This window comes from Melanostigma gelatinosum (genome assembly GCF_949748355.1).
Source record: "Melanostigma gelatinosum genome assembly, chromosome: 9".
Classification (NCBI taxonomy): Eukaryota; Metazoa; Chordata; class Actinopteri; order Perciformes; family Zoarcidae; genus Melanostigma; species Melanostigma gelatinosum.
The window spans coordinates 9,551,707-9,574,528 of NC_136642.1; the positions used below are offsets into that span (position 1 = coordinate 9,551,707).

Below are 22,822 nucleotides of genomic sequence, written 5' to 3' on the forward strand. Positions count from 1 at the left end.
GATGATATATCTTTCCTGTTTTTACAAGCAGGGAAAGGCCAAAGAGAAGAGAATCCAAGGAGGAGGGAGGCTGATTAAATGAGCGAGAGGTCAAAACTATAGATCTCGGAGATAAAAACGTACGGCGACGGTGGGAGGTTCTGCTCCGCTAAGAGAGAAGGGGAGGTGGGAAGGCTGCTCTGACAGGTTAGTTATTAACCTCACACTTACTGCGAGGCCAGCCAGCCTAACCTAATCCACATGTTCATATACACACACACACACACACACACACACACACACACACACACACACACACACACACACACACACACACACACACACACACACACACACACACACACACACACACACACACACACACACACACACACACACACACACACACACACACACACACACACACACACACACACGAGGCAGGAAGAACAGCTGCACCAGATGCTGAGTTAACGTGTAACTGATTCTATCTGAAAGGGGACAAAAGGGGGGGGTTAGGGTGTGTATTGATGCTCGTGATGGGGGACTAATAAGTCAACAGAACCAAAGTAATTCACTACTCCTTCAGGGAGAACAGCTCAAATGACCTGCGCAAAGCTTAATTTGAGAGCATAACACTGCATTCATGATGTTTTGCTTGTTTCATCATAAATCTAACCTACATTCATGAGCTCCCTCTGATCTTCTGGTTTTGTTCCCCCCCCCCCCCCCCCCCCTTCCACATGAGCTTACAAAGAAAAGTTTTGCAGAAATTCCCGGAGGACAGAACTGGATCTTTACAAAGATTTGGGGTCCTGTTAAAAGGCCCCGTAGGGAGTGCAGTTAGAGGTCAAAGAGCAGATCTCCCTTTGGGTGAGTGATTCGGTGCAGGTTAAGGAACGACAGAGACAATTCAAGCCAGAATTAGGTTCAGGTTCCCACTCTTTATTTATTTGACCTGTGTGTCTGACATATCCGCTCTGCCGGGCCAGCATAACGGTGTATGTCAGCTGAGGTTAGTGAGGGGCAACCTCTGGGGTAAAGGCAGCAAAAATAGGAAACGCCTTGGAAAAACACTACGAGCGCCGCTGGGAAAGATTTAAAAAAAGGTAACTGAGAAACACCAGAATAATAACAGAGAGCTGAGAGAGAACATTCCGAAATTTTGGATCGCAGTCAAAACCAAACCCCTAGATTAGAAGATAACTCGTCACTTTATAACACTGACTGGGGATTCGTGCTGTTCAATGTGCACATATATCGGGAGAATCCCACCCAAACCAACATTCCAACCCGCGTCCAACGAGACAACACAGTTAGAACTCAGACTGGGTTGCTTCATATTGTCATTTCCCCCTGTTGCTGCACAAACAAACCCCAAAAGCCACACAGACGCACAAACAAACTGTGATGCAACTCAGTGGCACCCAGAGAGCCGAGCACAGACGCGCCGTGCCATGATAAACAATGGCAAATTAAAACGAATGAAATGGCCGCAGAGCTATTGCGGTCAAAATGCTGCTTCCCGGTGAGATGGCAGACGCATAACTATGCTTCTTTTTTAAGAGGTCGGACTGGTTGGAGCTGCAGGATTTGAAAAGGAGTTTCATCAGACGCTAAAAGAAACAATCAGCCTAATGTCCTGCTATAATCAGTATGACATGCTTTTCTTGTGCTAATGAGGTTATTAGTTAACCAAATATCGGTATTTATTAATAAACTGGTGAATACTGGTCTTCACGAAACACACAGAAAGCAGCATCTCATTTTAAAACATCAAGGAGTTATAGAAGTTCAATGAAATCAGTTTTACTTCTTTAATATGTAGATGTATGCATCAAGGTGCTCTAAAATCTTCTTGAGTCGTTGTCGCAAAGACAAAGAACAATGTCCCACATAACACTGACATTCGTTTACACGCAACACCAGAAAGACACCAGTCATCAGATCTGACAAGCGGTGAGATGAAAGACTGAATGTGCATTAAACTGGACATTCTATAGATCCTGCATGTTCTCTGGCTTCAGTGACTCGTGGACGAACTTGAGCTGCAGTGACTCGTCGTCCCCCTCGGAGCGTGTTTTAGAAAGACCCCCGAGGACACAGACCGGAAATCTGGGCTTTTAGCCTCAACGACGTCTCTGATTTACAGGCAGCTCCATGCTCGTCTGAAATTCCAGTGGGATAATAAAGTCCTGCAGAACCCTCTCGCATTCATTCACAGACAACAACGCATGCACGGTCACACAAACTCTCACTGCCTACCTGCATGTTGAGGAAGACACGTGGCTTCTCAAAGTGGAACTCAATATCCACGCTGCCTTGCCCAAGGGCCTCCCGGCTCCAGCCCAGGTAGTCATAGCCAGGCCACACCCTCAGCTCTTTAGTTTCTATGAAGTCATCTCCTCCCAGGACGCCGTCCATCAGCTGACCCAGGCCTCCAAACTGCATCCTGCACAAACACTGGACGGGTTAACATGCAGCTCTGTGCAGAAACCGTTCTGGACGCAGTGGACCATCAAATGTATTCATGTACTGGCATGCAAAGATGCATAAATAAGCATATAAACATATAGACGTAAATGCAAACAAGCTTGCTCACATATATATACACACACACACACGCACACACACACAAACTACATCTGCTTAAAGCACGTCTGGATTACATCAAACGTGTTAACTCACCCGCTAGAAAAACATTTCACCCCATTACCCACACAGCCCATGCAAGTGCGGACCCCCACCAATTCATAGTTTGCTCCCTGCCAAAACATTACAGTCAGGAAACGCGCCTCAAATCCCAGAGCAACTCAAAAAAAATAATGTCGTTCCCTTTCGATTAGGCGGACACCAGAAAAAGCTTTCAAGAAAAGATTAGCCCGAGACCCGTCTTCAGCGAGAACAGATGTGATGAGCGCTGCAGAGGAGAGTTCGGTGTTCCACCGATCACTCCACACTGCTGACCGTAAAACCCGTGAATGTTTATTGTGACCCTATTTGCAAAAGCAGTGTTGCAATTTACACGCATTGGTCGTGTTGGTTTGATCACGCATTTCCATCAACACGAAATCCAAAAAGAGCAGTTTAAGGGAACGTATGGAGACGAGATACTTAATATACATAGAAATGCAAATGAAAAGATTAAAAGAGCGCAGAGCGGTGTGAATATCTTACCCTTGCTCGGTGCTCCCATCGTAGGTGGAGTCGTTTAGATAGACAGGCATGCCAGATATGCCAGACAGATGCATGACGTGACCCACTGGAGCGGTGTAAGCCTTCAACCCGTCTGAGTGACAGAGATATGTACAAATATTCAATTCCAGTCGTGTGATTGTTGAGACAAAACGTTTTTTTTGCTGTTTTCTATTTAGGAGAAAGACCTGAACAAGCCGCATGTGAAACTTAATGTATTCATCATGAGCAGCTACACGTTTTACTGAACCAACATTAAACAGTAATCACTGCCGCGGGGAAACGGCTATAGCTGTTTCTTTAAAGTAGTAAAACAAACGAAGACCGGGCCTGAACAGCCCACACGACATTTACCGGTGAAATTCAAGCCTCTCCGCCCCAATATACAGCTAATCAGCCCTCTCGCCGAGAACAGAGGTGACGTCAGCAACACGGACGACAGCCCGCTGCTCTGCTCCCCATAATAAACAAAGCTTCACGTCGCCTTTAAAGTATGTGTGCAGCATTCTGTGTTTGCACATAAATGAGTGTCTGTGGATGTGATTATGTACTCAGCTGAGTGAGATGTAGAAGAATAAATATAGCAAAGACACTGCGCCGCCATAATATCTGATACGGGATGAGGCGAGACGCAGAATGTGCGTAAAAACTCGACATTCTGTGCGATCTCTGGATTGTGGGTGAACGGAGCTGCACTGAATGCACATTAGAGCACATTTTAGAAAGACGGTTTCCCCGAAGACACAGATCAGGACCTGCGGCTTTTTGGCCTCCGTGACAGTTCTGATTTACAGGCGGCCTGATGCTGTTTGAGGGAGGTGAACGGGGCAGGAGAGGAGGTGAGGCAGCCATAAACACTCAGCTTGTCAGTGCTGCGCTTCGGGAAACTTGGAGACGAATACAATTTATCACCGTGTGGTTTCTTTTAACCGGAAAAACCTCAGCGGGGCTGTTAATTTGATGCAACGCTTCAAATCAATGCATGGGACGTATGGCGAAAACACGCACTCTTAATCACTACCATCCAACAAATCCCCCTTGTACCATTCCAGTAAATTTAAGATGATAGTGACCTCCGTCACCTTCACCATATGAAATGTGATCTGATAATCAAGGTCTGGGGGGGGGGGGGCATGCCCCAGAATACTCAGAGCAAATGAATACCCCAGTAACCACAAAAGAAGGAACATTTTGTGTTTCTGGGATCTCTTCACGTCTCCCTCACCTCCACGCAAACACTTACCGTTCCAAAGACAACCATAGAGCTCCACCCGAAGGCAAACACTCATAACCCGGTCGGCCAGGGGGTAGAAGCGCACCATGCGGGCCACTATGGGAGGGCCCAGGTCCTTCAGCACAACATCATAGGTGTTCTCATTCCCTGACACCGCCTAGAGGGAGAGAGGTACAAATATCAAATCACACAGTACATTGCTCGTCTCCTCTGTTATCTGTAAGGTTCAATGACTCTCGCCTCACGGCTCTGACTTTTTATTCAGCGTGTCTTCAAATTCTATTAATCTAAAGGCGAGCATCAAACGCTTCTTCTTAAAAACACAAAAGCAGGACTGATCTTCGAGCGTGAGCCTCTGGTAGTTTCTGTTGGTGCAGCCCACACCGAAAGATTTACATTGGCTGGAAATCTCTGAATATTTGTTGCTTAGCAATGTTCTAAAACAATAACTGGGAGGGGAAAACAAACGGTATGATTCTTTCCCTGAAACGTTGGCTGTTGGAGGTCTAAATTCCCATGCTATCATGTCGTAGTTGTACAAAACTCAGTGCAGAATTTATAGTCAGCAAAGAAAGTATTGGCCATTTACCAAACACAGTAAGATGCCTTTATCTGCTCAAGGTAAGTGTTAAACTCAGGCAGTGAAGGCAGATTTTGTCAAAACAGAAAAGTTAGTGGACAGAGGTTTAGCTGGTGCGTTGCCAAACTGCCCCACTTGCCAATAAATGATAAATAAATCAAAAGCAGATGAATAATCCAGGCCTCTGTCTAACAAGACATTCATATTAAAACAGCCACGGGACATTGAGCTGTTTCCTATCAATAATGGAGCATTGGACTCAACTGTATGTTCCTTGATCCCCCCCAAAGCTTAATTTACGGCATTCAAACTGCCGCTGTCCTTCATCAGTGAACACATGAAAGGGACAGTGGGCTCTGCTGTAATGAACAAAACTAAAAGAGCCTGCTTACCTCCTTGCCCCAGCGGTCCTTCCAGGTGATCCATTTCACTCCGTCTCGGGAATAGCGGAGCCGATAACTGCGGGCGAACTCCTGGCCGTGCCCGTCGGCGTGGCGGCCCTGGGTACCAACCAGAGCCAGGAAGTGGAGTTTGTGCAGGTCCACCTGCAGGAGACAGGAACTACATCATCAAAACACGAAAATACAGACAAACTGATTGAGATACAGATACAAGAATGACATTGGGAAATCATAAAAAAAGAGAAGTTGAATTTGGTAGACTTCTAAATGTTAAGGTAGATTTAAAGGAGTAGGTTGACATCTTTGGGGGTGTGCAGAACAAATCCATGACTATTATGATAGTCCCAATACAACGATTGTACTGAGCATCACTTTCAGAATGTAACGCCGTGAATCAGAGCAGAGTATAAACGGAGAATCTGACCTGAAGGTATTCTGATGCACTGGGGAAAACGGGTCCCGCAGGACACCACGCTCCATCCCCCTCTCCAGTGCTCAACCTGCGAGAAACAGAGGCTTATAATGACAAAATAAGAAATGACAAAACATAAAAAGTTCACCAAATCCCAGTCCCACACCAAAACATTTCCACGCGGAGATCCAAACACACCCACAACAAGACTGAGGACATCAACACGCTGGGATACCACGCTGCGACCCTCCTCTACCACCAAACATATTGATTCCACAGCAGCCAATTGACATATAAATGGGGCAATGTTGTCTGAAAGAGAGAAAAACCTGGCTATGGCTGAAGGTGCACAGCAGGCAGGAGAGAGAGTGAGAGAGAGAGAGAGAGACTGCACATGAAGAAAAGAAAAGAGATGAAAGGGGCAGAGTGAAAATAACTGGCCTTTTAAACCTCACAACAAGATGCAGAACGTCAGGACCAATCTTTACTCGCAGCTCCTCAGGCCTGCCATGACCACCCACACACACACACAAACACACACACACAAAAAGATTTTCACTCAGTGTGACCTTCGTCAATCCAGCCTGAGAAGAAAAGTCCACACCGCCACCACACACCGGCCACACAGAGACCACTGACTTGGCTCGGTGCGTCTGTGACATCGGACAAACTGCTACGAGGAGCTTTGGAACCGACGCCAGGCCACAACCACGCTCCTCCGACCACTGTGGGGCTTCTCTCCGAAATGAAAGCTGCCGCTCACACCGCCGAAACAAATCACTATACCCACTCGGTCACACCGACAGTGGCGCTAGTATTTCAATCAGTCCCCTCGGTGGGTGAGATCATGCAGCTGGAAACCGTGAGATGATATCAACACATCGGTGCTCCACATAGTGTCCTGTGATGGGAGACGAGGGTGAGGAGGGAGAGAGGGGAGGGAGGTGGCTGGGCAGAGCTCAGTCCACCGTTCAGCAGCCAGCAGGGTTAACGTTACAGCACGCTGGTCTGCCAACTAACTCTTTTCTCTCCTATTGCTCCATCTTTTGTTGTCTACCTAAATACCAGCCAGCAATTCATCCCTTCCACATTGTTCTCAATTCTGCTTTTTCCCCCCTCCAACTGTTCTCCACTCCCTCACACTATGCTGATATTTCACTCCCTCAGAGTAATAACAGCTACTTAATACCTACCAGCTCAGCAACCCTCCCTTAACCCTACACCTCCCCTCCAACCCTGTTTTCAGATTACTTCCTCTGCAGCTTTCAGCGCACCATCGCAGTGATCCACCTTTCACTTTTCTCTCTCAGTCGCTCCCCGATGTCTCTTACAAAAAAAGCTCGGGCTAATAATCATTTCCACATGGTGAGACACTCTGCCAACAGACCAATTAACAAACACACACACAGACATTACATTGATTTTCACTCATTTCCTGGAGACTTACCCTAACCATAACACGCCTAATCCTAACGTTGTAATGGGGACGTACAATTCTCACACACACACACACACACACACACACACACACACACACACACACACACACACACACACACACACACACACACACACACACACACACACACACACACACACACACACACACACACACACACACACACACACACACACGGCTTGAGCTTGTAGCAGTCTTGACTTGGCTCTCTGACAGACATGGTGGGAACATAATAGCCCAGAAGGTTTTAGAAAGACGCACCATCACTCTTCCATCATGATCTATTAGACCTCGAACTAATGACTTAAGCGTGGTGCAAACAGACTAAAAATAAAGCAAGCAGTCAAACCCAATAGTCCACAGTGATGCGCGCATGTGTTCCTGTGTTAAAATGTGTTATTTCTCCTGTTACTCCATTTAACGTTTACTCCAGTAGAAGTAGATCAGTTTCCCCGACCAACAGTTCAGTATTAGTAGTTCATTTATACAAACCATCATGCTAAGCTTTAGAGATCTGAATGTACTTCTGTTCCATGGGTTTCCTTTCATCTCTGTATCGTATGAACACCAATTAGCACCAGTCTGCATTAATTCATGGTAATGCAGTTTATCCCAAATAGAATGAATGCCACAATAATATTGTCCTTCAAATGAAACTTCATCGTTATTTAAATAAAATTAAACAAAATCTAGCAAGTTGTCACCGGCTCAAAGTGCTTTCGGCAGACCTTCAGAAGGTCACGTTTCACTTCGCTGCAGTGATGTAGACGTGTGCTCAGTACACGTGACGTCACTGTTGGGTGTGGTTACAGGTGAACCGGCAGCAGTGATGCTGGGCGTGATCAGCCTGATGATAAGTCACTCTTTAAGTAAAATTACAGTTTTCAGACTGTAAACACACAAAGTACACTTGATTACTGTGGTGGGAGGAATGTACTTCGTAACGTTCTACCTTGCGTGCACACACACACACACACACACACACTTCCTACCGTCCGTGTTTAGCCTCAGTAGAGTCTGACCAGGCGCTGGAGGCAGTGACGTCAGAGTCTGGGATGGTGCCATCCTCCATCCCGAGGGCGTAACGACACTGAGCTGCAAGAGAAAGATTGAGGAAAAGAGAGAAGGAGAGAGAGATGAAGAGAAAGTGGCAGAGAGACACATGAGCAACATTCTCATTGGGATGGAGAACATGGCCAAGGGGAAACTTAATATTTCCATTAGAGCGTCAGCAGCCATTATTGGTCACGGAGCATAATGTTGTGATGTCATCTCTGGGAAAACTTCCGGACTTCATGCTTCATAACCCACACAGACGGCGAGAGGAGGGAGAAGAAACACCAAACTCCACAATAACTGTTCCTGCCCTCCCTTATTTTGTTACAGCATCTCTCGGGGAGATTCTGTACTAATGAGTTCATGTGAAACATCATGGCAGTGCTTTGCATCACTCATTCTGTGAATCCCTTTCGTCCTGTCAAAAGTTAAACAACAAAGATGGTCATTAAAATTAATCTGAAGAGTATAGTGTATCCAGTGTCTCCCGTGACCTGAGACTACACCTTTCCTGTTTTTTTTTTATTTTTCTCCTTTTGTCTTTCCAACCCCCGCTCTCCGTCCCACACAAAGCCACCTCCTCAGGGCTCCAGCGATCCTGCACAGACCCTGTTACGGTTACCACTGCCCGGGGATTTGCAGGAACAGAACAAAAGAAACAGAGAAACCAAGGGCGGATGAACGAACGCAGGCAGGTCTCAGATATCTGCTCTGACTCGAGTCCAGCAGCAGCATTATCAAATGATCCAGATAGCGTGGTCCCAGGCATGGATTACCCAACGACCCAGCTATCCGCTCTCAGTCGTGAGGAGGAGATGATGGGGGGGGGGGGGGGGGGGGGGCTTGTCGTACTGAGTGACAGAGATATGGAGGGGAGGCTGAGGGTGACAGAAAGAGGCGGGGGAGGGTGGGCGTCTGACTCAGTTTCTGTCATTGAGTCAGCGAACAGGAATGCTGGGCTGAATGACAAACCCTAAAAACCCCAACGGGTTCAGCACACACACACACACACACACACACACACACACACACACACACACACACACACACACACACACACACACACACACACACACACACACACACACACACACACACACACACACACACACACACACACACACACACACACACACACACACACACACACACACACCTGCAGACAGGTGCCCATTTTATTACATCATCATCACCACACATCGCCAGTCAACACCCCGCCATCTGCAATCTTCTCACCTCTCCGTCTGCGTCTCTCGCTCCGTGTGGCCTCTGCTTTTACTTTCTCTTCTTGACAGTTTATTTTAATAAAACTTCGGCCCACGCACCAAACCTTGCTGCTCACACTGTCAACATTGATTCAGGTGTTTCAAAAGGAACGTTTGTGTGTGCCGTACCAGTCCGTTCATCTTTCTCTAACGGTTTCTTTTCCATCAATCTAATCCTAGATGAATGTACTGCAGACACGATTAGTCAATGAATCAATTGGCGGATGAACAGACAATATCGCCATCACAAGAGCTACGCTGCTAGCATGCCTACAAATAGACAGATATGTTTTTGTTGATTGACTCATTGATCAATTGAGTGATTGTCTTGGCTCCAATGAAGATAATCTATTTTTCAGATGAGTCATTAATAAAGCAAAAAACAAAAATCTAAACATTTGATGGATCCAGTTTCTCAAATAAGCGCTGAATAATAAAAAAAGAAGAAGAAAACATTAAAATAATGATCAATATTTGCAGCCTAGTCACATATACAGTCCAGCTGCTGCAGGCAGAAACAGTCTCCTCTGGTTACACCTGGTTGGCTCTCATTCACTAACCCCTCATTCACTCCCTTCCCCGACATTTTGACTGACACTTTCATGAGCTGCCTGTGCATTAGCGGTCTTGGCAAGCAGAATGGGGGGGCCTAGCGATCTCATTCTCCCATTACACACGACTGGCTGGCAGACAGGGAGAGGACACAGGATAGCCTGTTGATAGCGGACAGAGAATGAGCCTTACTGATCTGAGAATGTGAGGCGAATGTCGGAGCAGCAGGGCGGACGCTGGCTGTGCCCAGTGGACACGAGGACGCGAGGGGGAAAGAGGGGAAGGGCTTGAAAGTGGAATCATGTCCGACTGTGGTAATAAAAACCTTGTCATGTGCCAACTGCGGCATTCTTTTTGGGAAGTACAACAGTCAAAGAAAGAAAGAAAAAAAACACACAGGATTTGGGTTACTCATCCATCACCAATTTAGATGTTCTCTTTGGGTGTCGACGACATCCTACCTGGGTTAAAGTGCCACTCGTGGTCCCCAGAAGACGACACCAGCGCCACCAGGACTGTGATCACGGTGACAGGAAACAGCCGCGGGGTTGGCAAGGCCATGACAGCAGCAACACACCTGGTTACCTGTCCGGGGACACGCTGATGTCCAAAGGCATACCTGTGGCAGAGAAAGAGATATTTAAAATTGACATCCACTTTAGGATTCCTGTCTGTGCTTATAGAAACTGCACCACCCCCCCCCCCCCCCCCATCAACCCACAAATGATTTTATTTTCACACCCGCATATACATTATGCACACACACACGCTAGCCCGAGGCCGTTGAGCTCCTGGCTCACTTTCTCCATCGTTAACTCGACTCCCTCAATCAAATCATCTTAGTCTAAAGCACACAGCACATCTCACAGTCATTCCTTTCTCTACACTTTGCATGCTGAGCTCAGCAATGGACCGAATCCCAGTGGAGCAAGCACATATATAACAAAGGCCACTTTCACACACTAATGTGTTTTTCTCTCCGTTAGCGATGATACTTTGCTGCCTTTAGAAATGGTACAAACAGCTCGGTAAGTGAAGATGGTAGAATTAGCCGACTCCATTTACTCCCAGAGATTTCTTTATTCCTTCTGTGTGACACGGAGTAGGATTTGGAGCACCCAGTCGGTGATAATAAATAACAAACCGATGAAGCTGCAAAGGTTGGAGAAATGAAAGCCATTGAGTGAGAGAGAGACGGATGACAAAGTATTTTGAGTTAATAGAGATGCAAACATGGTCTGTGCACGGTTAGCGCACAGTGAATTGCACATCACAGACATTTTGTGTGTGACGTTGAGTGAATTAAAAAATCCTTGGAAGCTTAAAACTTCACAAAAACACCCACACTCAGTTTATTAGGGGCATTAACACTAATGCTAACACAGCAGTGCTGTTGTGAAATCCTACCTTCATGAAGGTTATAATGTGAGAGGGAGGGATAGACAAAACAACAGCAACATCTCTCAGTAGAACGTAAGACAATTCAATGAAACGACAAACTGCAGCCTCCAAAATGATCAGAAGTTAAATCAGCACCTCTCTTCAACAGTTTAAACAGAAACTCAACATTATAAACTTCATGAAGGTAGGATTTTATTACAGGACTGCTGTATTAGAATTAGTTTCAGCTAGATGTACCTACAGTAACAAACTGTCAACTGAGCGTAGATCTTAACAGAATTACAGTATATGTGATGTAGAATATGTGACATTTCACTGCTCTATCCCTCGTGCATATTTTACTGTTGAGACTTCCAGTGGTGAAGCAAGAGGGAGGAAAGAAACCTCATGATAAGTGGAAGTGGGAGGTGGGAGAGACAGCTGGGAGAGACCGAGAGGCCAGGCTGTCTTCCCTGTAGGCCCTCTGTGTTTGGGCTTCATCTATCCGACTAGACTGGGACAGGCCGACAGCTGACACACAGCTGTAGTGACAGAAGATTGGGGGGGGGGGGGGGGGACTGTATGGGAACAGAGCGAATAGTAGAGTAGAGTTAGCTCAGGCACAACAGGGCGGAGACACTGGAACAAGAGCAGCGATGACATGGGGACATGGGTACATGTGTGTGTGTGTTTGGGAGCAGGGCGGTGGTGTGGAGAGGGTGACTTACGGCCTCGCACGGTGTGTGTGTGTGTGTGTGTGTGCACGGGTCCGTGGGTCGCGTATGTGCACAGAGGAGATCTCAGGGATATCCAGCCAGTGCAGCTGTCCTGAACGGGAGACACAACCCATACATAGCTCACGCGTTCAAGTGGGGAAAGGAAAAGAGAGGCTGAAATTATTTATTGATTTCTTTGCAGAAAAACACTCACAAGTCGTCCAAATGAGTAAGTCTGTGTGCGAGCACGCCAGATGGTAAAATACTGAAATATGCTGCTTACAGGACTAAGAGCTGAAAATCGGATGACTGGGCCATAACAACCACTGTGACGTCAACAAACATCATCCTCGAGCCAGCATCTCATCGCCGCTTTGACAATGAAAGGGGGAAACGGCCTTCATATCCAACACGCCACTGAGAGAGACGGAGAAAATCTGCCAGACGAATGCTTTGGCGAGCAGGAACAAAAAGTGGCCAGAGAGCCATCAGAGAACATTGTTGTTGGAAAAGTCAAGTGGTGCCGAACAGCTGTGGTTAGTGCTCAGAGAGAGGCAGGAGGACCTGCTGTGTTCTGGAGGAGGCAGCAGAGTGTGGAGTCCAATCTACACTCAAACGCTTTGTCTCGGCTAATCCATACGCAGGACTAATGAATACTTATGAGCAGCTGCTGCTCCTGTCCCGCACGACAAAACACAACTGAGAAGAGTCAAGAGCAGAGACACACACACACACACACACAGGTTTTAGTTTGCAGTCATTGCATCATTAAAGACCGTTTGCCAGAGTCTCTATAATTAGATTGCTTGAGTGAAAAGCTGGCAGGGCTGCTTTGGCACTGGTTACAGTCTTTTCTAGAAAGCCCCCTCTTGTCAGAACCAAATGTTCGCACTAGTTATTCTTTCCAGTTGTATAATGAAGCGAGTCCAAAGTGACCTGAAGGATTGTATTCAGGTTGGTTCACAGAGCCCATTAACTGCAAATAGTGTATGCTTTACATCACTGCAGAGAATGTCATTCCTATTGGCTTTTACATTTCATGCAGCCATTAGTTTAAGACTGGGCCTGTACAGTATGGAATCATCTGGCAGAGATTTGAAACCTAGGCGAGGTAATCAATCACATTCATTATTTAGACTTTTCTTTTCTACGGTAACATAATAAATAATAAAAAAAGAGACTCAACAGAGCTGCTGAACAGCAATATTTCAAAAGTCAGAAACGAACAGACTTGCAATATGCTTCTAACAACGATTGGTTATGGAAAAACAAGTCATTTGAATGACATGCTTCTTGGCATCCAAACGTACTAATGTTGGTTGAGAGTTGTTGGCGAAGTAGCCACCCCCGGGCCCGACTGAAATATCTCAACAACTATAAAGACGGAATGCCGTCAAATTTGGCGCATACATTCTTGACCCCCACAGAATGAATTGTGATCACTTTGGTAACCTTTCCACTACCTGTAAAAACAATGGCATTCACGGCTGTAAACACAGCCTTCTCTCAACTGCATGCGTGATGATCACTTAATGCCGACAAGATGAACCGATTCCTCATGCTGACGATGATGAGTTACCATCATAAGTATGTTTTATGTGCCAGGTGAATCCAGCTGCTGCACACATGGTACAAAATGTATCGAGACTGTTTTGCATTAGAAAATGGTCAGCAGTGATATAAGGCATTTGTAGGTAACACGTTTAAACTGTTACGCCTCGTTTCTTTCTCACAATCTCTTCTTTGACCGGTGTGGCGTCTCCAATCACGGCCACGTAAGAGTTACACGCTGAAGGCCGCTGGGAGAATACACGTAGTGAGCTCTTTGTTTTGAATTTCCATCAGTGTGCGAGGACGCTGGTGAGATCGTACGCGTCACTACCCTCCGAGGCCTGCAGAGTAGGAAGCCTGGATTCATCTTAAACTCCATCAAATGACCTTGTTTCAAAGGGTTGTGTCTTTGAAACAAGGTCATTTGATGGATTCCCTGTAAACAGGCTTGTTGCTGTGTGCTGATCCCTGCAGGGCCACTGTTTCCTTATTACTACAGACCCGCTCTAACCCACTGAGTACATTGAAAATATGTTTTTTTATATATATATATATATATATATTATTACATCTATTACTCAGTGGGGAGGGCAGGCGTAACGTTTTGGCTGCACCAGTCTGTCCACGGGGTTCCTTTTTTCATCTTGAATGAATTTTCTTTAGCTTGCTTTGGTTGAAGATTAACATTCCACCCAACAAAGCTACTGCCCCTTAGTCAGCGAGGATTGAAACTAAGGAGTCTGGAGACATTAGCTCTTAAAACTGGAAATTAAGGCAGTGCACTAATAATAATTACCCACACTGACATCAACAAATGATCCACGATACGTCAGGAAGCTGCGGGGTAAGTCTGATATGCCCTGCTATTAGTCATAGCGTTGATCACGTACAAGTCATCAAATCGTACAGCTGTGTGTCACAACATTCATCGATACAAGGAAGTGCCGGTCACGGCCGTGGAATCTGATCTTCCCGAGTTGTTCCGGAGGTCGAGGAAGCGGGAGGGAAGAATGGATGAGTCACTTAAACAGAGCCATGAGAGCTGAAGGAGAAGGCCGAGTCAGAAACACGAATCAAACAGCAGCAACAAGAGAAGGAGAAAGTGCGTCATGTGACTGAAGGAGGTGGTGAATCAGGATGAAACGGCAAAGGAAGCATGGAAAGGGGGATTGTAAAACAAACAAAAACCTGTTAATAGTTAAGTTGTGCTGAACATCATATGACTCATTAAGACAGCTCAGCTTTCACCCCAACAATGCCCGGTTCAAAACACACAGTAGTGCTGTGCAACAACACAGGTCATGACAAATCGAATTAACAAGCTAACATGAGCCGCGGCTCGAGGGCAGCGCGAAAAAACGGGTAAAAAGAACTGGCATACGGCTACACAAAGCTGAAATCGATCACAACCAACACGAGACTTCCATCTCCTCCCTTGTTCGCTGCCTGCTTTAAACTTGGACGCAGGTCCACTTGGCCGCTCGGTTGCAGCATTGCTCAGCATATCTGCATGGACAGAGACAAACGATGACTGATTACCCTCGGCTGGTCTGGCAAATGAAGAATGCCTCCATCAACAGCAGCCATGCAAACCTTTGGTGTAACAGAGTTTGGTGTAACAAAGCAATTCACCCAACTTGTAGCCAGAAACACATTTTTCTAGAAACATGATCGAAACTTTATTTGTGTAAGTGGCCTACACACTTATAGACAAGTTTATAATACATGTAAAATGTATATAATACGCAGAATATTCACATTTATCCAAGACAGTTCAAAAAGGTGATTACTTAAGAGCCTGGTGGAGGCGGGTAGTGTGTGGCTGTATCGGTCACATTGTACATGTCTGTTGGAGATACTGTTCAGAGCTAGAGCAATATATCAGCTGACATTAGCTTTTTGCTGATATACAAGTACTAACAAGTAAGAAGTAGTTCACTTTTCAACTGTAAAATGTTACATATAGTGGACACAAATCTTTAATAAACATATTCAAGGGATCCCTATCAAAGAGGTTTACATCATATCAGCCAATATATCTACCAGACTGTTTAAAATCTAAAATATGGCTACAAAAACCCTGTTCCCGTCATGAGTTAGTTCCTGGTCTTTCCTGCGCAGTAGTTTTAAAAACAGGCTTAATGTTTAGAATTATTCAAATTTGCACACATTATCTGGGTCTTGCCTAAACAGTAGGGGTGTAACGGTTCACAAAATCCACGGTTCGGTTCGATACAGTGGCGCTACGGTTCGGTACGTTTCGGTACAGTAGAAAACTATAAATGCAGAGAAATGTACTTGATTCTTAGCAACACATAAGCATAAAAAACAAAAACTGCTCCTTAATGTTATGTAGTATTGTTACTTACATCTTGTATTGTTACTTACATCTTGCAAAAGAGATTTTTAATCGCAATGGGACTACCTGGTTAAATAAAGGTTTAAAAAAAAATAAAAAAGATTTTTTTTTATTATTATTATTTTTTTATTCAAACGTATTCGGTTCGTCATGCGTACCGAACCGTGAGCCTCGTACCGAACGGTTCAATACGAATACGCGTACCGTTACACCCCTACTAAACAAACTGTGTAAATGGTTTTCTGCAGTGTACAGTCAACCAGAACCTCTTCTGAATCCTGCACACAATGTTCCAGAGCAATGCTGCAGATTTGTTCTGGTAATGTTCATTTGTGGCAGAAAATTTGTCCAACCTACGTTCCAATTAAGAACTTGAGAAAAAACTAAAAAAAGTGCCCTTTGCAGGTTTGTCTACAAATCAAAAAGACGCACCCAGGTAGATCCAAAATCTGCCTACAGCTACACGCCTGCAGTCCAAACACAAATATTGCATCTGGATTGCATCATTGTGCTCCAATAACTTGGCGTCTGCAGAAGCAATCAAAGGGAAATCAGCCTGATTGTATGCATAAACAGCAACAACACAGAAGAGAGCAGATTGCCTGTAAAGGCACAAGAGTGCGAAGCGTGAACTACAACGAAACAAAAGGTGACAAGTGACACGTGACCAAAAAAAATAAAACTAACAGCAAGCAAAGGCATTGTGAACACCTCTGGCAATCAGTGGGATCTACAGTGAGTGGGCAGTTCATTAGCTCAGAATCAAAATCATAGAGCGGAGTCCTCTCTGTGCACAGAAAGAGAGTGTATTCCAAGTTATTTTGGGAAACTGGTTTTTGAGTGACAGCAACTGGAAAACGGTTTTGGTTCTCAGCGCTGGCAGATTCATACAAGTCTGTGCATGTAGTTTAACTCTTCTGAGCTCTTTTTGTCTCTGTATAATGCATCTGGAATGAAAGGAGTGGCATTTCACTTTCTAGTGAAAGTGAGTTAATGAAAGACCTTTCTCACCTGCTACACTAAAAAGTTAGAGACTTTCACGCTGCTGCATGAAAACTAGCGAGGGGAAAATTAGCCCCGAGTTTGACCCGAGCTGAAGCGTGTGTGTAACAATTCTAATGAGAATCTAGCAGGTATGTGGCAGTGGAACAGAGCAGAAAGAGAAACCAGAGACACCAGGTCAAAACAGGAATGACTTCAGTGAGACTCGGCATTTAGAACCAAAGTGAGAAGAACAGCCATGCCCAACCCAGCCCTCTCGCACGTCGTCTTCTTCTCCGTTGTAATGAATCACCGCTGAGCAGAGAGAAACAATTTAAAGACGTCTCTGAGCTGTTTAATGTCTAGCTACTGCAGTGGGGAAGCAAAGATATAAAAGTCTGGGCTTTGCTGAAACTCTATCCACACACACACACACACACACACAGTTGAAAGCCTCGGGCACAGGCAGATACCTCTATCACACTTGCAGTCCTCCTCCTCCTCCTCCCTCTCAGCAGAAAGCATCCTAAAAAGAGCTAAATTGCACATCACACAACAGCGTCCTGATGCTAATATGCTTTTCCAAACCCCTGAGAGGGAGAGAGCGACAGGTCCGCCCCACTCAGCCGGGATTTCATTACAAATTTCAAATGCATCACATGAAGAGAAGGCACATGTAAAGAGAAGTTCACCTTTGATGTTGAACACAATTTTTTCGTCCATGTTCCAACAAGGTTTCAAAAGCAGCTGGCCAGGAGCCGTTCGTAATTATTAGTTCTATTTTGAGCCACGAGAGGAACGGTGTGCTCGCACTTCAAGACGAAAACAGCAGCAGAGTGTGAGGATTCGAATGGAGACGAGAAGGGAAAAAAATGATAAGAAAGAAAGAGTCTGAGGGAGAGAACAGAGCAGGCACACCGGCTTTTAAGTTTGACAGAGTTTCCATCTTTCATAAGGTTCGTCTGGTTTTTCCAGAAGCGATAACTTCAACTGCCAGGTGTTGGGGAGACGTGTGAAAGAACTCCACGGGGTTCACGGTTGGTTTCAGCCCACGGGGTTCGGCATTACCACCCTTAACCTATGAGATCGTTAACTCAACATCATAGGATTTAAAGGGGGATTTCATCAATTTTCCTAAATCAAAGTGTGTTTACATGTACAGGTGCTGCATATGTGGAAAATGTTTTTTGAAGCCGTTTGATGCTTCAGGGGGAGAATTATCAGACCTCGGTAGCTGCTATCAACATAACACAGTAAACACACCCACATCAAGAAAAAACACACGATACCCAATGGTTCATTTTAAAATGTCCAACAGGAGTGCAATGAGAACTCCTTCAGTGAGAGGACTTTATTATTTATGAGTCATAAAACATGTAATACAGTTGAGAAATGGCACATAAGAGAGGTGTTGCTTGCCAACTTCTACATTTCTGTACTTTTCATCTTAATGAATTATATCACACACATATTATATTAGCACCTCCACTTACATGCAGAGGCATTTCTGCAGGTTCCTGAGCTTATATGAGGCATCAAGCCGACGTCCTGAGATTCCTTGATAAGACAGTGTGACTCTTTGAAGACTCTAGCAGCCAAAATATAACCCCATGTTTGCTTACATCCAAGCAGCAACATTGTTATCTACGCAGGGCACCCTCGACAGGAAGCGCAAACAGATCAATGAGGAGACCCACCGGGACGATAGGAGGCTGAGGGAGAGATGGATGAGCAGGGGGAGGAAGATAAATGAAACATCTAGTGCTGCTTCAAAGGGAACGAGGAGATATGAAGGGGGAGAATATGTGCTCCATGTTAAATGTAGAGAGAGAGAGACAGATTGTGAGAGCGATCAATTAGGGGATCAAAAAGTGTGCTGGATGTCAGGGAGGGATGGAGGCCGGCTCTGAAAGAAGGCAGGACTTCAGTGATGGAGATTCACTGGGAGGAAATGAAGAACCAAGAACAGCCCGGGTCTCGCGTTGAAGTGTCACCAGCCATTACTGCGCGAGTTTGTTTCTCCGACAGTCTCGTCGAGCTCGCTCTGCATGTGACCACACATACGACAAATGCAATTGAAAAGCACAGCTGTCTAGACTTGAGGGGAAATTGGTTTAGGGAAAACAGGGCGGACACTTCAGTCCTGCCATCAATTGGTTTCAGTTCACATTTGCTGGGAACTTGAGAGAGGGGTGGGGGGGGGGCCTCGATCAGTCTGTCGGGAGCCAATTACGAACAAGCACAGACTTTAGCCGAGTTGCTGCCCAATACATGATCATCGTTTATTTGGTTAACTAGCCACATCGGCCACATCGCCATAAAGATCAGGCAACTGTGCCAAACATGCACTTCACTGATTGTGCGGGATCCGTCTTTGGGTTTAGGGTTCCCGTCCACCTGCTAAAAAGTCTTTTGAGAAAGGTCAACAAGCAGAAAACAGAGACAAAGTCACAAAGCATGGCCGCCGCCAAAACAATGACGCAGATAGGAGGACAACAGGCCGAGGTCAATGATCGACCAGACTACACAAACCAGTGTTCGCTTCTCATTGTGGAGACCAAAGGCTTCTTATGTCTGTGTGTGTGCGCACACACACACACACACACACACACACACACACACACACACACACAGGCGTGCATCTGGTGTGTTGTTTTTTGTAATAAACAAACCAACAGCAATAATGCAAAACTGCAAAGAAAACTCGTTAATTATTTCTTATCTTGCACATAAAAACACATCTTTCCAAGACTTTTGTTGCCGAGTCTAAGGACCGAACAAAACAAATAACAGCCATTTCCCACACACTGTCAGACAAATTATATAGCGCTGTACATACCTCTCCACAAATCATATTATGCAATTAATGTCTTTTTCTCCGAAGCCTGCCAACACACACAAATCAATAAAATAAAAGACCCCCCCCACCCCCCCAAGTTGTATTATACTCACACAACTGGTCTATCCAGCTATTAGATATAATCTGCGTCTCCTCTGCTGGGCTGCACAGCTGATAAAAAGCAGCTATGCAGGCCAACGGCTCTCGTGGGATGCTGTGAGAGACTTAGCAGCCAGATGCCCATTAGACAGGGATCCGGCAGTTTGCTGTGAGGGACTGTGTATCCACACTGAGGGCTCCTCCTCACTTTATGCCCCTGCTACAGAGGAAGAGAGGGAGGGGTGGGGAGAGACAAAATTGCCTTTTATTGCCTCTCTGTCTATTGGCAAATATAGCACAGGCACCTCCACGTCCTCCTCCCAGCACTCCAACAACGCTACACCTCCTCTGGACTGCCTGCTCAGTCCCCCGGCCAACAAGCTACCCACATCTACAGTGTTCATGTGGTGGGAGAGGCGACTGCCCCGCTGCACTGCACAGCACACCCACTAAAGCCCATTGTTAACTCCTCCATCAGCCTGTCTGCAAGCACGCAGGCATGCACAAACACACAGGAACACGCTGGCAACAGTAACACAATCAACCTCACCTCTCTCTCCTTCAAACAGAGTGAGGCAGGAAGCTGAAAATATGCAGTTTCTGTCTTTTTCTCGATCAGTTCGATCCTGCACCATCTCGTTCACAGAGATGAGAATCATTTGTTGAGCCACATGTTTAATTCACTCTCACCGCCCCATTCTTCTGGCTCACAAAAAAAAAAAGGAAAACACAAAATGTGTGTTCAGTTCAAAGTCCTAACCCTCTGGCAGCTCCTCTCCAGAGTTTGAAAATGTTTTCTGTATCAACACACACGATTTTTGGTTTGCTTCTGATGACTGATTCGCTCCCCAAAGGAAGAACCACCACACTTGCAGACCAGAGTTGAATGAAACCAGAGCGGGCATCCTTATTGGAGGTCACCTGTGGTGCTGTGGGGGTCACGGGGGGTTAATGGTGGGTGTGATGATGACCACCACCTGGATGCCTGGAGGTCTGAGCATTAAACACTTCAACTGACCCCATTCATCGAGGCTGCAGCTGCAGTTTTAAAAGCTTTGCATGCCAAGAAGAAATACTTTTGAGTGGTTTTCGTGTGTTTGAATCAGGTGCAATGTGAAGCCAGTGAAGAATGAGTTCAACAGTCTGCAAAGAAAAGCATGACTGGTGACACCTGAACCAAGTCTGTGGCCATCAGACTGGACCTGAAAATACATTAAAAAGTCTATTTTGAAGATAAATGTGTGAAAACAAAAGTCTCAAAAGCACAAATCAGGACTCTGAATAAAATGTTCTCTCTGCTGCCAAGGACCCACGTATAGCAAGCTGTTCCACAGTTTAAAGGGTAGATCGTGGTCTACACTGGCGGATTATTTCAGCCACGCAGTAGGCAAATGCCACAATGTATCTGCCGCACAAATGTGCGCAACGTTACACCGCATATGCGCTTTCCCAGCAGTCCGTGGCCAGCGTCCAGAGCTGGCGTGCGTGCCCGCCTCACGCCGAGACTTGTAGACGCCACAGCCACAGCCAGACACACAGACAGACAGCTGGAAATATCCCCCTGCAACATTATTATGTCCTTAATGGAGTAAAGTGCGCGGAGAAGAAACGCGCGAAGGGTTTGAAGGAGTTTTGTCGGGAGGCTACTTACCTAAAAGAACACGGAGAGGTGCGCGTTGACAGCGGTCCAAACTTTGAGACGAAGTCTGTGTTTGACGAAGTGAAGCTGTGTTTTCGGGAACAACACGTAAACCCGCTGAATAATCCAAACGCAGCTCCGGGGCAGTTGTTGCGCGCAGTGAACGACCTCTGGCAAAACTCGGAAAACAAGAAATCATCCAAAAACTGCTGCGCGCACCGGCTGATGTTAAACCCGCAGCCTGACCGTCACTGGACACTCGTTTAGGATATGTTGTTTTCAAACTCTTCGACAATGAGGGAGAATGCTTTTTAGTTTTTAGTTCTGAAGCGAGTCAGCCTCCAGGGTCCCTTCGCCTCGGCCTCTCTCTGAATCTGAGCCTCGGTCCGGACTCCGCAGCTGAGGCCAGCAGGCGCCACCAGGTGCTCATTTGCATAACTGCACCGGCTGCGTCCAATCACGTCCCCGGGCAAGGTGTCTGATTGAATATTCCAGCAGGCGCGCCGTCCAATCAGATCGTCCTGTGGGCGGGAGCTGTGACTTCAACAACACTGGAGAATGAAATTCAACGAGGAGCCTTTTGGGGGCGAAGGGAGTTTCTTTGTTGCAGCAGCACTGAGGTTTGGGGAATATGACATGTGATACTGTGCTTTCACCTTGCTCACCATTTGCATGTAAGACAATGTTGCTCTGCTGTTTTCAAACGGATTACTTGATAATGTAAACTTGTAAACTTGAATTATCTGTGCTGGCTCTCGGTATCTGGCCTGGGCCGTTAAATGTGGACCCACAACCCCTCTGCCTTGGTATTTACCTTTAAAGGAAACTTTATTACAGAGTATTGCTGGTGTAACTGTATACCATTACTGCCCCTGGGCTATAATGACTCAGATTGAAGGGTTTGCAGTGAAACACAGCAATGGAGCAGGAACCAGGAGAGTTGTTGATATGGGACCCCAAGGCAAAGCAGGAGTGAGACGGGAATTAAAAGAGCTACGTGTGTGTGTGTGTGTGTGTGTGTGTGTGTGTGTGTGTGTGTGTTTATGCTGAATTACATCAAACGTTGAACGAGTCAGACTCACAAAGACAGTAAAAAAACCTCTGTGTGGGAGTTACAGTATGTGT

The 22,822-nt window shown here is 45.9% G+C and overlaps 1 protein-coding gene across 3 annotated transcripts in view; it reads right to left on the reverse strand.

Annotated features, from left to right (window-relative positions):
* The window catches only part of ddr1 (discoidin domain receptor tyrosine kinase 1), a 34,646-nt gene extending 12,500 nt beyond the window's left edge, over nucleotides 1–22,146 (reverse strand). Inside the window, exons 1-8 of one of the 3 annotated variants that reach the window (XM_079275183.1) lie at nucleotides 21,710–22,146; nucleotides 10,595–10,752; nucleotides 8,253–8,355; nucleotides 5,814–5,889; nucleotides 5,381–5,533; nucleotides 4,418–4,565; nucleotides 3,157–3,268; nucleotides 2,245–2,431 (exon numbers count right to left, since the gene is read on the reverse strand). In XM_079275183.1, coding sequence (XP_079131309.1) covers nucleotides 2,245–2,431; nucleotides 3,157–3,268; nucleotides 4,418–4,565; nucleotides 5,381–5,533; nucleotides 5,814–5,889; nucleotides 8,253–8,355; nucleotides 10,595–10,694 — 879 coding nt within the window. In that variant the 5' untranslated portion in view covers nucleotides 10,695–10,752; nucleotides 21,710–22,146. Of the gene's footprint in view, nucleotides 1–2,244; nucleotides 2,432–3,156; nucleotides 3,269–4,417; nucleotides 4,566–5,380; nucleotides 5,534–5,813; nucleotides 5,890–8,252; nucleotides 8,356–10,594; nucleotides 10,753–20,072; nucleotides 20,166–21,709 lie in introns of those variants that run through there. The other 2 variants (XM_079275181.1, XM_079275182.1) reach the window with 2 other exon arrangements.
* Nucleotides 22,147–22,822: the final 676 nt, after the last annotated feature.